The 17395-nt window shown below is 40.1% G+C and overlaps 2 protein-coding genes across 2 annotated transcripts; both read left to right on the top strand.

Annotated features, from left to right (window-relative positions):
- Positions 1 to 1982: 1982 nt before the first annotated feature.
- LOC311006467 (fish-egg lectin-like) lies at positions 1983 to 2506 on the top strand (the record flags this gene model as incomplete). Its single annotated transcript, XM_083999314.1, has 2 exons — positions 1983 to 2047; positions 2365 to 2506. The coding sequence occupies 2 exons, from the start codon at positions 1983 to 1985 to the stop codon at positions 2504 to 2506; spliced, it is 207 nt and encodes a 68-aa protein (XP_083855440.1).
- Positions 2507 to 5888: 3382 nt separating this feature from the next.
- Positions 5889 to 6926, top strand: LOC311006466 (fish-egg lectin-like; the record flags this gene model as incomplete). Its single annotated transcript, XM_083999313.1, has 4 exons — positions 5889 to 5959; positions 6088 to 6324; positions 6479 to 6699; positions 6798 to 6926. The coding sequence occupies exons 1-4, from the start codon at positions 5905 to 5907 to the stop codon at positions 6924 to 6926; spliced, it is 642 nt and encodes a 213-aa protein (XP_083855439.1). The 5' UTR covers positions 5889 to 5904.
- Positions 6927 to 17395: the final 10469 nt, after the last annotated feature.

Genomic DNA, 17395 nt, shown 5'->3' with positions numbered 1-17395 from the left:
AGCCTTCTGCTCCGCTCCACCGTTCTAAAAATAGCTTACACCGACAATTAAAGGTAACGAACCTACTGCTATGACAATAGCGATTATGGCAATGGGCCAATTTGCCAAAATGTTGAACTATCCCTTAAAGGATCAACTTCACTGTGGCAAAGAAATGTTCCTATATGTATTGGAATGTATGTATGAGGAAATGTACCAGACTTGTTCCAGTAATTGATGTCTTGTGGTTTTAATCTGGTTTTAGATTATAGCTGCAGAGAAACACTACACATTCTATTATACAATACATACCATCCTGCATGTGTCATCAGCTCAACCCCACCTTCTACAGTCAAAGGATGTCCATGATTCAAAATGAGAATGACATAAAATGTATATTTATATATATAGATTTGGAACTTTGTTAAAAATCTTATGCTGCCTGTTTCCTAATCTTTGATGTGATAACAAACCATTAAGAACTTTATAAGTGACCTCACAACTCTTCTAAAGGACACTGCTCAGTAATGGTGTGAAGTGAGAACTCCTCTACGTGATGGTTAAAAAATCTTGCAGCACAGCTCTGAATAATCTGAAATTTAAAAAAAGGAATGGACTTTATAGCCATTTGTAGACAATCTCTTCATCTATCATATCATCATATAACTAACAAGAACCAGAAAATGCTTCTACAGTATTTAGAATATTTCTCATTTATTATACGGACAGTATGAATGTCCATTCCTAAGTTTTGAGCCAGCAAACAAGACTGGTGGATTGACAAATGCTGCCATGTCAACATGTCCTGCAGTCATAACATCTGAGTTTGCCTCAGGTAGCTTTATGAAAAGATGTGTGGAATGAAAACCCTCCCTATATAGGGAACGTTTTGCTGGTTCTTTTGAGAAGCTATAGCTACAACTTTCCAGAACAGCCAGTAGAACCAGTTTGTGTTGGAACTGAGCACAGGTCCAGTGTGTATATAAGCAATCAATGATGGGATGTGAGACAGTGGCTCCAAACATCACATCCCGAGGTTCATTCTGCAACACCATCAAGACTCACAAACACAGAGACAAGATGAAAGCTGTTACAGCCTTCATGCTGGTGCTGTGTTACCTGGCTGGTAGTCATGGTAAGTCACTGTTAGATGCTTTTTTATTACAGAATTAATTTCCAAGTATATACGTACAGTATATACATATTATGTATGATGATGATAAAATTAATGACATTGTTTTCTTTCACATAACGACTGTGACTTTGTCTTCACAGCATGGAACTGCACAGAGGGACCACAGCTGAGTGGTATGCAACAGATTGATGCTGGACTAGGAAAAGTGGTTGCAACAAACAAGTACAATCAAGCGTTTATGCTAGTTGGATCGTCGTGGTACAGTCTTGGCTATGTCTCACTCAAGCACGTCTCAGTTGGACCAGCTGGACTGTGGGGGGTCGGCACCTCACACCGAGTGTACAAGTTTGTAGGAGGCAACATGCTACAGACCGGCAGTAACTATTATCTCCAAATGAAAAAATCCTATCATGCCTTTCATCACTGTTTCATTTAGTTAACTGTATAATACAACAATGCTAGGGCAGCACTGTAATCAAAGACTAAATGTCTTGTGTCAATGTGTAGGTTCGAGTCAGCAGGTGGATGCTGGTGGTGATGGTCAGGTAGCTGCAGTATATACCAGTCACAGCTACTGTCTGAATGAGACCAGTGCTTTGGCCTACAAGGGAGTGGGCTCCCTGCACTGGAAATCCCTGAGAAGGAGTCTGAAGTACCTCAGCTGTAGCCCCAACAACGGCTGCTGGGGAGTCGACAGCAGTCACCGGGTCTACACCACACAGGTTTGGATCTGAGACATCAGTGATATTTCATGTCAGCAACTCTTTTCACTCATGGATCACGGAAATAACACCACATGCTTCCATGACAGATGACATCAAACTGTAGCGCAAGTGGCTGGTCATACGTGTCAGGGCTATCCATGACAATGATTGAAGTGGGGACCGACGGAAGTGTTTTTGGAGTGAATAGTAGTGGGAAGGTGTACCAAAGGTAAGCCTTACTGTCTAGCATTGACACCCACAACATATCCATTTTCATGCACTTAAAGGAAAGCATATTACGTAATGTTTGCAAACAGCAGAATGCAATGCTAGAAAGTATCATTCCTTAATATCAACTAATTCATCTTAACAGCTTGTACCTGGGGCATTAAAGTGTGAATCTAAAGTGTTGCGTAAATGTCTGATCATTACATAAACAAGCTTCACGTACAATGAAAAAGTTAAAATAACCTCAAAGAGAAATCTTCAGAAGCCTTGAGGAACACTACTGCTGATAAAAACAAATGATGACTTCTCTCTCAACAGACTTGGCATCTCCAGCAGTCGACCCAATGGCACATTTTGGCAGAACGTCCCAGTGTGCTTGACCGCTCGCCATGTGTCGTACGACCTGGGCCGCCTCTGGGTTGTGACCCCCTCTGGTTTTCTGATGCAGTGCACACACTGATTTCTAGACAGTCTTAACTGTCATCACTGTAACCTTCTATCCTTTCATGTATCATCACTTGCATATCATTTATAGATAATCAGTAATCAATCTTTTTTTGTATGTTTTTTGTAGATGGGACATGGGGAAATATAGCAAGAAGTGTGTTTAAATTTTAAAAGAGTAGCTATGTTAATGTTGATGGACATGGACATCCTGGTAAATTACATTAAAGAGAAAAAAAACTAATTGAATATGAAATAAATAAATGGACATTACAAAAGCAAATGCATACATGCAGCTAAATGGATCATTTTTTGAAACAACCAAAGCATGTAAATGTGTACTTGCTATAGATGACATCATTTGTACTATATTAAGAATTCAATCATAATGTTGAATTTTTATGACAAATATAACATTTATTGTTCAATCATAATGTAAATTTAGTCAGAATTGTGAATATGAAAGAGTTATAGAAGCTTTGTGAGTTAGTTATTGCTCGTACACTGTATGGCCAACATTGACGTAAACAGCTATTTACTTACCACACTGGACTTCTACCATCAAGAACAGTTAATGCTAATTCTATGTAGCAACAACTAAAACTTACAACTAACTCCTCTAGTAGCAAAGAAGTAAAGCTTTGTTGATTCTTGTGAAGAAGTTGGCGTGTGAAAATTGTGCAATCCCTTTATTTTTTTGACTCCTGTATTGTATGAAAAACAACAAAGTTAATTGTACTATTTTAGTGCCAGTGCTACTATTTCACACTTCCTTACTAAAATATTAATTCAATCAATTTATCCTTGATGTCAGAATCACACAGTAGCCTACAATCATTTTAAAGCCTATCTGTAATTTTAAACTCAAGTAAAAGTTAAGACAAATGCCAAACAAAATAGAAAAAGCTACTTGACATTACAAACACTATAACACTTTGTATGTTTTAAACTGAAAGTCTTTGTAATGGTTAACATCTGTAGCCTACTACTGCTACTAACTGCAACTCTGATAAATAATAATATTGATTCTTACCAATGGTGTCCTAAATCATCCATTATGTCCGATAAGACATTATGGACTTAGAGACAGAGTAGGTGAAGAAAGCTATTGTAAAAACCACCAGAGCATATGTGTAAGCAATAAAATACAAGGGAAAAATGCCTGCAGCATTTTCTACCAATCCATTACAGCTCTCAGATCTGCCACTCACACAATCAAATTGGATGCTCACTGTATGGAAATGAGGAAAATGAGGAAAAAATAAACAGGAAAAGAAGAAATTGGGAAAGAGCTGAACAAAAGCTGCCACTGGTAACATCAAAGTGTTAAAAGAAAATGAAACATTTCTCTCAGCACCTGAAATGTATTTTTCAGTTATGGGGAAACATTACAACAACCACTTTTTATTTTAACTTTTATTTAAATTTCTGTCATGATTATTAACAAAAGCAGTTAATGCTTCAGTACATTTTGTTAATAATCTTGTCAGAGCTCCTGTGTCGCTATTGGGTGGAGGTCTGGCACTTGCTGTGTGTCTGCACCCAGGCTAAAAAGAAATAGAAGAAGGAAAAAATAAATATCAAGGCATCCATATGTGACAGTTGACGGTCCCTTGCCACACATAGATAATGGTACTACTACATACACATAAACCAAACTCTACAACTTGTGTGCTGTATCATGGTAACAAAAATAAAATAACAATCTTAACACTAAAACTACTAAAAATGTGCGTAACTTGACTAACCTATGGTTAACAAGTCTTTCTGACATTTAGATAGAGAGCTGGAATCTGCAGCAATCAGGGTGAACTGAATGGAGGACAAAAGCAGTAAAAGGGCTTGTATTAATTAGTCTCAGCAGTACACACAGCTACAGTGAGCTCACTGCCCAATGTGGAAAAGTGACAGTCAGTCAACACATACACAGTATAAACCAGACTAAAGTGTCACACAGCAGTCATGTGAGTTTAAAGGTATAGTGTGTCAAAAAAAAGAGCAGCACTTCCTTGGTGGGGTTTAATGTATGTTCATCCAATTTAAACCGTAATATGTAAATAGTAAATAGTAAAAACAAATTAGCAACACTAGACTGATCAGTAATTGATACCGATATCTTAGACAGCCTCCAACAAGATCACAAACTACATGCCCATTTCCTCCAGTTTGATAACAACGTTTTGCCCTTCTTGCTGTTGTGAAATCAATTTAGGTATTACAGGAAACAGCTTCATACTGTCTGAAACTCACCTAGAAAGATTTGTGAAAATCCTAACACATTCATATAGTATTTCTTGTATGCACAATGTGTATTCACTGTAATGGATGTTATCATTTTATTCTATAGTGTGCTCCAGTGCTTGCACACTATTAGACAATACCACTGTAGGGGCACATACGGCTGACCTGGTATACACACCATACCATTAATGTTATGGTTTGTCTCCTGTTTCCTGTTTTATTGTGAAATTCCCTATGTCTTGTCTTCCTGTGCTCTCCCATCGTGATTAGCTCATGTGTGTAATTGCCGCACCTGTGTCTTGTTTCCTCATGTATTTTACCTCAGTGTCTTCCCATTGCCCTTTGGTTGTTCGTCTGCTTTCATCATCGGTGTACCTGCTTTTGTGCTTAGTGTGCTACTGCTAATGCAGCCACTGTGTCAGTGGCTGCATTTGGGTCCAGTTTCTCCAGAAATTGTAACAGAGCAAACCAACCACTATGGACAGCAGGCACCATTCAGCAAGCGGTTTCCAGTCAAGGAGCTCTCCTCTGTCAGTATGACCAGGGCCCAGAAGGTGTAATCTGGTTCAAAATTATTCGGCTGAGAAGCAAGAAGCACTGCTCATGTTTTTCCTACATCTTCTGATGCTGATGCTGACACCACCCTCACTCCCAGGCCAGGTTGATGCCATGGAGAAATCAGGGCCTGAGCTGCAGAGGAAAGGACAAGGTAGAATACTTTCTGCTGTAACAGCTGTAATGAATATATTTCTCATTTTGGTTGTAGGGACAAGTATGAATAGCCAAGTTATTTTTGTCAAGTTTGCTGGACAGTATGAACAGACAAGTTTTTTGGTGGGTTCACAGTATGATGCTGGCGTGTCAACATGAGGACAGAAATCCGGTCAGGGCTGTCCTGCAGTCACAGCCTCTGAGTTCATCTCTTGTTTTGTTTTGGCTGAAATATTTCACACTGGCAGGTACAAATTGATAAAAGTTGTCGGGAATGTATATATATTTTTTAAAGACGTGTTGCTTGCTTCCCTGAACAACCAGTAGAACCAGTTTATGTTGGAACTGAGCACAGGTCCAGTGTATAAATAAGCGACCCATGATGGGATGTAAGACAGTGGCTCGAACACATCCTGAGGTTCATTCTGCAACACCATCAAGACTCACAAACACAGAGACAAGATGAAAGCTGTTGCAGCCTTCATGCTGGTGCTGTGTTACCTGGCTGGTAGTCATGGTAAGTCACTGTTAGATACATTGTTATTACATAATAGATTTTTAAATCAGTGTATGATATAGTATAATGATGAAATGAATGACATTGGTGTTTCCTCTCACATAATGACTAATGATTTGTCTTCACAGCATTTAACTGCAGACAGGGACCAAGACTGAGTGGTATCAATCAGATTGATGCTGGACTAGGAAAAGTGGTTGCAACAACCAGGTCCAATCGGGCGTATATCCTAATTGGATCAAGGTGGTATGTTCTTGGCTATGCCTCACTCAAGCATATCTCAGTTGGACCAGCTGGACTGTGGGGGGTCAGCACCTCAAACCGAGTGTACAAGAGTGTAGGAGGCAACATGCTAAAGACCAGCGGTAACTATTGTTATCTCTACATGAACAAATATCCAGTCTGTGTGGGCCTATCTGCCTTTCATCACTGATTTCATTTAGTTAACTGTATAATACAACAATGCTAGGGCAGCACTGTAATTGAAGACGAAATGCCTTGTGTCTATGTGTTCTTCAGGTACGAATCTGCAGCAGGTGGATGCTGGTGGTGATGGTCAGGTAGCTGCAGTAACATCTAGCAGTTACAGCCGCTGTCTGAGAGAGACCACTGCTTTGGCCTACAAGGGAGTGGGCACCCTGTACTGGAATTCCCTGGGAAGGAGGCTGAGGTACCTCAGCTGTAGCCCCAACAACGGCTGCTGGGGAGTCGACACCAGTTACCGGGTCTACACCACACAGGTTTGGATCTGAGGCATCAGTGATATCTCATAATGTCAGCAACCTTCTTCACCTATGGATCACAGCAGTAACACCATGCATTCATGCTTCTATGACAGAACGTGACATCAACCTGTAGCGCAAGTGGCTGGTCATACGTGTCAGGGCAAACCATGACAATGATTGAAGTGGGGACCGACGGAAGTGTTTTTGGAGTGAATAGAAGTGGCAAGGTGTACCAAAGGTAAGCCTTACTGTCTAGCATTGACACCCACATATCTATTTTCATGCACTTAATGGAAAGCAAAATTGAAAAGTAATAATAAAAGATATCATCCCTCAGTGATGAATTCATTTTTACAGCTTATACCTGAAGTGTTTAAGTGTGAATCTAAAGTGTTGTTTCCAATTAGAGTAAATGTCTGATCATAAATAAATGTACATAAACTTTATGTACAATGAAAAAGCTAAAATAACCTCAAAGAGAAATCTTCAGAAGCCTTGAGCAACGCTACTGCTGATAAAAACCAATGATGAGTTCTCTCTCAACAGACTTGGCATCTCCAATTCATCACCCAATGGCACAGCTTGGCGGAACGTCCCAATGTGCATGACCGTTCGACACGTGTCATACGACCTGGGCCGCCTCTGGGTTGTGACCACCTCTGGTACATTGATGCTGTGCACACACTGATCTCTAGACAGTCTTGACTGTCATCACTGTAACCTTCTATCCTTTCATGTATCATCGCTTGCACATCATTGATAGATAATCAGTAATCAATCTTTTTTTGGGATATTTATTCCATATGGGACATGGGGAAAGTGTGTATCTAAGAGTAGATAGGTTAATGTTGATAGACAGTAAATTAAATTATAGGAAAAACTAATTGAATTGTTAAATAAATGATTAAAACAAATACATTCATGCAACATTCATCTAAATGGAACATTTTTAAACAACCAAGGCATGTAAATGTCTACATGCTAGATGACATAATTTAGTAAATTAAATTATAAAGTTGAATTATCATGAAAAATATTACATTTATTATTCAATCATGAAGTGAATTTAGTTAGAATTGTGAATATAAAGGAGTTATAGGAGCTTTGTGAGTTAGTTATTGTTCTCACTGTATGGCTATCTACTTACCACACTGGACTTCTACTGCCAAGAACAGCTGTAAATGCTAATTCTATGGAACAACAAAAACTTACAACTAGCCCCTTTAGTAGACAAGAAGTTACACTTTGTTGATTCTTGTAAACATGTTGACGTGTGAAAACTGTACAATCCTTTTATTTGTTTTTGATTCTTTGTGTTTTTACTATTCCATTCAAAGTTAGTAGTCCTATTTCAGGGTCACATACTTCGTTACTAAAATCTTAATTTAATCAATTTATCCTTGATGTCAGTAATCACACAGTACAGTCGTTTTAAAGCCTATCTGTACTTTTAAACTCAAGTAAAACAAATACCAAACAAAATAGCAAAAGCCACTTGACATTATAAACACACTTATAAAAACACTTTTATTGTTTAAAACTGAAACTCTTTATAATGCCTACTGCTGCAAACTGCAACTCTGATTGTTTCATGTCATGACTGTTCATGTCTTGATATGTCCTTGGAATAAATGATATTAATTCTTACCAATGTTTTGTATCATGATTATTTATTTAATGGTGTCCTAAATCATCCATAATGTTCAATAACACTTGTACATCTGAACAAAAAAGCACAAAGTTACCAGAGCACAGTCAAAAACCTTAAACACCTGAGAGGCCGAAATAATACATATCCCTATATATCTGCTCTCACACACACACACCACTATACTCATACACACACACTATACTCTCTGACACACACTATTATACTCATACACACACACCACTATACTCTCACACACACGCACACACCACTATACTCGTTCACACACATGACTATACTCATACGCACACACTATTATACTCTCTTACACACACTACTATACTCATACGCACACACTAGTATACTCATACACACACACTATACTCTCTTACACACACTAGTATACTCATACGCATACACTGTTATAGTCATACACACACACTAGTATACTCATGCACACACTAGTATTCTCATACACAGTATAGTGGTGTGTGTGTGAGTATAGTTGTGTGTGTGTATGAGTATACTAGTGTGAGTGACTACCCAAGCACCATAGATGATGGGGTTTATGTTGATATGTTTATCCAATTCAAAAACTGCATCAAAAGTAAAATGTTCAAAGATCAAATTAGAGAACATCTTGGATCGTAGATCTTACATAACTTCCAACAAGATCATGAACTAGATGCACAATACCTCCAATGAAATAACAATATTTTGCCCTTCCTGTTTTTATGAAGGCCGGTTAAACATTACAGGGAAAAGTTTCATACTGTCTGAAACTCACTTCGAAATTTGTGTAAATCCAAAGAAGGGAGATTCTTACAATTCACAATTATCTCTCACTCTCTCTTTCACCCCACAAACACTACACAGAATGTGGACGGTTACGATCCTGATCTCCTATGAGGCATCAGAATGACTGACTGAATGCTGGTAGTAGATATGCTGAATCTCTGCCAGCATGCTTTGACGCAACAGATTCATGTATTTCCTGTACGTGCCCTGTTTATTCACTGTAATGGATCATCATCATTTTATTCCACAGGCTGCCCCACTGTGCGCCCCCACTGTGCAGCCTGGGTTAAGTTTTGACCCATGGCTCTTTGCCTCATGTTATCCCCTCTCTCTCCCTGACTTTGCTGTCACCACGTCCTTAACAGAGTCAAAAAACTCCCTTAAATATTGCTATCGTAAAGGATTTATTTATTACTTCTGCAGAATATAGTGGCTGGGTACCTGAGAAAATAGTTTTTTATTCTGAGAATGCACCTTTACTTGCATCATCAGTGTTCACAGTTAAACTTTGAAAACATTTTGGCGCTTGAAAAAGAAATCAAAATTTCACTGTCAAATTACATGACATGCTTTGCCTCTGCAGTCAGACTCTTTCACGTGAATGACTAGCCTATATTTACGTAATCTATGAGGTATATAAGTAATTGCATCAAACAGAAAACTGCATGATTAGTTATGAAATCATTAAAAGGACTTATTGGACCCCATGTAAAATGGCATGGTTCGGACAGTCACTATGGTCTTTTATCTCCTTTATTAATACTGTGGTCTTACTACCCTCTGCACTGTAGTACAACAACTGCTGCTTTGTACAGAACAGAACAGCACTTATTACTGGATGCAGGATAGTGTTGCGACGCTGGAAAATGAAAGGAGCTGTATCGGTAAATGGGTGGTTTGATGAAATGGCCAAGATTGCTTCCAATTGATAGCTTTCACTGACGTCACTTCCCAGGGCCCTGGCGGTCAAAAGCAACATTCCAAAGTGGCCCCGCAATGGACTTTCTATGGACAAACAACCGAGTAATGACTTAAATCATCTGCCAGCAGCCGAGAAAGAAAGATATAAAAATAGCTTTGAAGTTTTGGGCACTTGTGGCCCATATTCAACACCAGATGACCAGTTCCCTGCCGAAGCTCGAGTTGGGCGATGTTTACATTTACCTGGTGGAGAATCCATCATCCTCCACCGCTTGCAACCAATATTTCCGGTGTTATGGCTCAACTGGTGTCTGATTAAAAGCCCCATTTTGTAGTTTTTTGATCTTAAAATAATGTTTCTGAACTCGTTGAAGTGGTAGAAATGTACCTGTAACTTTCCTGTGCGGGAACACCGTCCTGGTACCGCAGCTCCGCTGAGCTCCACAGTCTGAGCTCCAGCCCACTGAGCCCAGGCTCCCTGCTCCTCTCACCCACAAACCAGAGCCCTTAGCTGGGCTGCACGGTGACCAGCTGCCCCCCCTCCCCCCGGAGCTTTGCTACGCACCACTACCGACGGCAACGATGACGGCGGTCCGACAGCAGCGGGACCGGCGGCGGCGGCGATGGTAACCCGGCGGGACCGCCGCCACCGGACACGGCAACAGCACCGCCCTTGGCATCAGCGACACGGTAACGGGGGTCGGGACCGACCGCGACGAGGACGATGTTGTTATTGTATTTTCAGAGTGTTTTCCATTAGTTCGTAACTTTAACATGACAGGCTTTGTCATAGGGTGACATCAGGTAAATTGGGCCATCAGGTAAAATGAGCCAGTTAAGGTTTGAGCCTCCTAGCTTTTTAAGTTTTAACAGGCAATGGCTGTAAATGATTTCAAATTGTTGCTACAACTGTAGGCTACTTGAAAAAAAACAATTGATTTGAGTGGTCTCTGGTTGCTGTTGTGGGTGGGACAATGCTTTATATCCAGCCTGCTGAGGAGAAGTGTGCGAAAAGTGGCCTGGCAAACAAATTTCACTTGAAACTGATAAGGTTGATAACTCCGTAAAAAAACAGATCTAACAAAAAATGTGATTTATAATACACATTGTGATTCCCCCCATTGGATAGAATGCAAAATTCTTGCTAAGCTTACTTATTTTTAATTTAAATGCATTTTTTGTGGGTGGCTCAATTTACCTTAATGCATCATGGTAAATTGAGCCATGCATTTCAGCTAAAATGGGCCACATACAAAACACAGTCTTACACTGAAGTTACACAGAAATTGAGGGTGCAAAACATGTTCAAAGTTAGATATATATCCAAGGTTGGTCAGTGCCACTCATGGTGCCATTAGCACTGTGGGGGAAAAAATGGCATCTATAATGCCACACACACACATACACACACATAAAAGAGCCTATAACATAGTCAGTTAACAAAGAGCATAGCAACAACATGACCATGTAATTTTAAAATGCATTTTAAGATTAAAAAATGTCTTCAACCTCCTATGTTTTCACTGTTAATGTTAAGTTTAGTGTTGTAGTTTAGTAGTAGTGTCAATTAATTATTAAAATTTAAATGATTTCTGCTAAAATTACTGTGTTGTTCTCTCATGGCCCAATTTAACTGAACGGCTGGCCCATTTTACCTGAACCTTCATCGTACCTCGAGAGGGAATATCCCGATACTTTAACTCTCATAATTCCAAAATAATTGTACTTTTTAATTTTTTTTTCACACAGAAACATTTAAGAGACCTATGTCGATTTTTAAAAATATCAATGGATTTCATGCATAGCGTTTTTGATGGTCTTATTAATCGTTTACCAAAAAGTGGCCCATTTTACCTGACTTCACCCTACTGTGCAGTGTTGTGCAGAGTGAGAGAAGTGTGGCGCTGACTGTCTGTAGATTGCCTGAACAGGTTCACTCACAGAAGCATATTGGCTGCAGTAACATGTGAACTGCGGCTTTATTTGTGAATTTGTGACAAATCTGCGGACGGAAGTGCAGCACAGCTGTTGTTCGGTACGGTAACCAGTTAAATCAGACACCAGTTGGGCCATAACACCGGTATTTTTGAAGCAGCAGGGAGCAGTGTGTGTTTTTCTGCCTTGTCCTAATCCGCAGACAGCGGGGAAGTGGATTGTTTTGACCGCCAGGGGGGCGTTCCATACGGGCCGTGACGTCACATGAAGGCTGTGTCACAGACTGCTGGATAAGGAAGAATTAGACATGAAAAGATGGGACCCTCAGTATCTTGATATGGGTTGTGCCCTTTCCATACATTATTTTCATCAGTCCGCATTTGTATGTATATATTTGTATATAGGTGTATACTGTCTCTGTTGAACTCCCTCTGTTTGTTGTTGATGTTTTGTTTTTTGTAGATGTTCTGTTTTGGCTTTGTTTTGACTTGTGGTATGGTATATATACTGTACATATCTCTTTTTCCTGCTGAAAACCAATAAAAAGTGAATCACAAAAAAACTGCATGTTCTCATCTCAAATATATATATATATATTAATAATATTTTAAATTATAAAATTTAAATATACAACTTATAAGAAAGCAAGCTTTATACCCATAAAGTACATGTACAGATTCAACCCAAAATGTCTTCAATCAAAGAACAGACTCAAAAACATTTTTCCCACAGCCATAATCATGCTGAAGCACAATATTTAAATACTTTACTGTGAATCTGGATAACTGTGCTTTATGCATATGCACTTGTAGTTTGCACATATTCCTAAGTATGCCCGTGTGATGTGATGTGAAATGATGTTGTCTTGCACTTTGAGATTGATCTTTTTATCTGGTCATACCTGGTATAATGACAGTAAAATTCTGATTCTGATTCTTGGTTTATCAGTAAGCTGCAGTAGATGCAGTTTTGCAGGGATGGGTTTCAGGACTTACTTCTCTGGCAACAGTTCCACATGAATTTTATTTAGATGTTACTTTAGTCACACAGTTGTTGTAGTTGTAGTTGTTTATTCAGGTCTTTGTTGATTTGTATCTTTATATCTGCTGCTATGAGCATGCCATTCTGATTTCTCATTTTGTTGTGCCACAATGACAATAAAACTTGTCTTCTGCCCTTATGTCCTTCACATCAGATAATAAGCATCCTCATCTTGATAATGTGTTTCCCATGTACTGTATGAGGAACTAGCTCTTTGGTTCAGATGATATCTGAACAGCTTTTTTTCCCTCTTCCTTCAGTGAAGTGAAAGAAAGATCTTACAGATACTTTGTCTAAATTGAGAACTGTATGTTTCTTTTGTTTTTATCTAAATATGTTAAATGTAGATAACATAGGCTACACATGCTAAAACATTAGCCTCCATAAGCCCATGAAGCAGAATGCTGATGCAACCTAAAGCTTTACTTTACCATTTAACTGAGTTCTTTACTTCATATTTTTATGACACGCTGCTGCACACTGTAGCTACCTATAATGCAATAATAAGTTTAAAAAAGAAAAAGAAAAAAAGAAGTATTTTTGGCTTCACTGACTTAAACACAAACAGATAACCCAACAACTGCTGACACAAAGTAACTGAACTGGTGTGCAACCATATTATCATGACAATAATGGGAAACGTAATAGTAAATAAATTCAGTAATACAGTCTAGTCTAGACTAGTCCAGACTTATGCACTGGATTTTTGTGTGTGTGTTTCCTGTTCATGCCCTACTTTATTTTGAAATTCCCTGTGTCTCTTCTTCCTGTGCTCTCCCTCCTCTGATTACCTCATGTGTCTCACCTGTGTGTGATTGCCCCACCTGTGTCTCATGTCATTTCTCCCTTGTGCATTTTGCCTCAGTGTTTTCCCGTTGCCCTCTGTTGGTTAGTCTGCATCAGTTCCCAGTGTTACCTGTGTGTTGCTGTCAGCTCCTGTGTTCCCCGGTGTGTTCCTTCATGTTCCTGTGACTTCTGGTGAGTTAATAAATCAGATCATTGCACTACAGAGTCTGTTCCCACGTCTCTGTCTGCAAGGGTTCTATTGGGTCTGTGCAGGAGTCTGGACTCACTCAAGAATATTACTGAGACACATCTATCATACTGAAGACTATAGAACAATCTAACAATGTAACACAGGAGAGACCAGGGATGGTTGTAACAAAGGGATGGTTGTAACGGCATCATTTTTACCAATAACGGATAACATTAGAGTTATGTGATCAATATCATGTGTAGGCCACTCCCTCCCTGATCTTGCATGGCTGTATGAAGAAGTGTGTAGATTTTACAGTAAAAAAAAAACAACACTTTTTTTTTTAGGTAAGAGACAAATATTTTGGACCAAGTCCAAATTTTGATGACTGATACCACTGAAGTTTGAACTGGGTAACTTGTATAAGATGAAAGAGCAGGTTCTTGGGTAAAAATTTCATCTATGTTTATTTCAAACCACCGTGCATGGTCAAAAAATGGCTGACAGGGGTGGGGATGGTTGTAACACCTTTTACCTTGTTTTATTAAGTGTCAACCATCTTCCCTGGAATTTTTACATGGATTATGATCTGCTTCTGACCTCCTGCTGAAGGTTTCCATTCATACATGTTCACCATTCATCGGTATTATCAGAACGTGCTCTTTAAGAAAGCTCTCCTAATGTTAGGATACACACCACTGACTCTGTTCATTCATCATCAGTGATGAGTTCTTTACTGAACCATAGGAAGATGCTTTAGTGTTGGAACATGCACAATAAAGATGCATGTTTTGTGGTGTGGTCTCAGTTTTTAGTTTTCAATCTCACTGTTACAATTTGTTACAATGGTGAAGGTTGTAATGGTGACATCGGATAATGAGTTCTTTGATATACTCTGAGAAGTTTTAGGCATTGCTATTTTTTGTGGACAAATGTGTAATTTGAGAGCCTACCATGAACGCTCTACAAGGAGTTAAGACAAAAAGTGTTAGAACCATCCCCGGTCTCCCCTACACACACAAAGCCAGAATCAGCGGTGTAGTCTAATTTGTTGTAGTGTATACTGAAATCTTAATGCTTTTCAAGTTGGTACACTGTTCATACCTGTATCACATTAGTTCTGTTGTAGTTGTTGTATGTTGTTTATTGAAATATTAATGCATTTTAAGTGGTATAATGCGTATACCTGTATATCACAGACTACACCATTGGCCAGGATATCACAGTTCCCTCAGAATCAGCCCTCTCAGAAAGAGGGTCTCTTTCCTTGATTTTTTTTTTTTTTTTTTTTTTAATATAATGCAATATTTTGTTTTGTGGAAGCTTGATCTCATTGTTTCGAGTACAATATATCAACAGTTGTGAAAGGACTTTTGAACTTTCTCCCATCATGATCACCAGACCCGTCACATCGGCGGACCAACTCCAGAATCTTGCAGAGCACGTGCAGCTGGTACCCGGGCGGTCGGTCATGAAGCAGCATCCTCCCCACATGCCTCCGCTGCTGGCGGGGCGGGGGGAGATGGGGGGAGATCCGGGGTGCAACACCGCCATCTGGTGTCCGGCCGCGCAGCTGCACTCCCCCCGCTGAGCGCTCAGACGGGCTCGGCGCTCTGAGGTCTGCAGGCTGCCGCCTCCTCTCCGTCTCTCAGCCTGCAACGGAGCTTTCCCCTCCCGCTGATCCCCGGGCTGACAGCCGTCCCCTCCGCTCTTCAGGAACATCTTACAGGAGACCTAAAGCAGCTTTTTCCCTCCGCCGCTGCGCTTCCTCTTCAAAAAAAGAAGAACGAAAAAAAAAGAAGAAGAAGCTGCCCTGTGTGTTGGTGTGAATGAAGAGCTGCGGTAAGGAGAGAGAGAGGGAGCCTGCCCTCCTCAGCTGCTAGACACCACCAGGTGAGACAATCTATCATCAATTTATAAAGAGAAACGAACGTGTGATAGATTTTTTTTTTTTGCCACTTATCGTTGTGTTGCTGTGCTGCTCCGCGCTCAGAGGGTTTGTGGGAATGAACAAAAGACAAACACGGGTTGTTCCAGAGAGGCTGCACTTGATCCAAATTAGTGAGGCTGGATGTTGGGTGTTAAGCTGTAAACCACTTCTGCAAAGGTGCTGTCAAATCAACAAGGCGCCTCATTGATTCTCATTTATGAAGTCATGCTCAGATGCATCATCCTGAGCCAGTGGCACAGTTGGAAATGGAAACGCAGAGTAACTAGAGGAGTTACAGTTGATGACAATCATTTTTATTACCAATTAGCCTTTTATAAAATCTCATCTCACTTCCATCAACGCTGTACTTGTCACTGATGTGCTTGTGGAGCTCAGATCACTGTTAAAAGAGAAGAGAAGTAAAACACGGTGCAAACTGAGCAGGAGGATCTTACCCTCCACCAGGCTGCATCAACCTGTTCTCGGTGGCTGTCTCCCTTGATAATGACAAAGTTTATGTGGAGCTACAGTATCGTAGACATGCACTCCTGGGCTTCCAGACAGCACAGCCAGCTTCCATCCATCACACTGCCCCTCTGCTCCCTTTACAGCGTCTGGAGGCTGCCTCTAGGATGCGGATGCTCCTGGGTCTCAGCGTTTACGTTACTGAAATATTACCTTGGGGGGGAAAGCATTGTCTGAGGTCTGCATTTTATGAGATGCAGATGTTGATTAGGACTCATCTTAATCTATTTAGCATCACTCACAGCCTGCTTTCATGAATGCCTGGTTCATTTTTTAATAATAGATGGCTGAGTAGATTCACTGGCTCGCAGCATTGATTTTTGTCTGTATGAGGCTATGAAGAGACGCTGATAAGAAACCAATTGAGGCTGTTTTTCCTTTACCAAAAATCCTTATTGAATATTATAGCAACCCCTGTATGTCTTTAAAAAAATCACAAGGTACTGTATATCAGGAAACTCTTGGTAAATAGAATTATTGTGATTTTTCATGTTGGTTGGAAAAGATGAAATCCAAATTTTTCTAAAATTGCCTGTGGGTCTATTCCTTAAGCTTCTTTTGATTTCACGGGTTGCAACAAAATGCCATGTTACCCCCTTTGTAATTGTTCCAGAGAATAATGAGGGCTTCTTTATCGCCCTAATTGAATTACACACCCAAGTCAGGCGCAGCAATTATTTCCTTGATTGTGTAACAAGTGAGATGCCACAGCATCTGGTATGCTTATCCCAAAGGACCGGTGTGAGGCCAGAGCTGGCTCTGGGCCCACTGATGGTGTTAACCCCCTCATTCATTCAACCAGAAGCTGCAGAATTGAGAGAGGGCTCAGGATTTCACCCCCAGGGAATACTAATAACCTTACCAGGGAGATTTGTCTAAGCCTCACTCACCAACAGCCCAGTAGGCAGGAGTGATGGTGTGCCAGCACTCTGCAGTC

The sequence above is a fragment of the Trachurus trachurus genome (genome assembly GCF_905171665.1).
Source record: "Trachurus trachurus genome assembly, chromosome: 23".
Classification (NCBI taxonomy): domain Eukaryota; kingdom Metazoa; phylum Chordata; class Actinopteri; order Carangiformes; family Carangidae; genus Trachurus; species Trachurus trachurus.
Note: the sequence above shows the minus strand (reverse complement) of the source record. Positions and strands in the feature narration are given on the sequence as shown.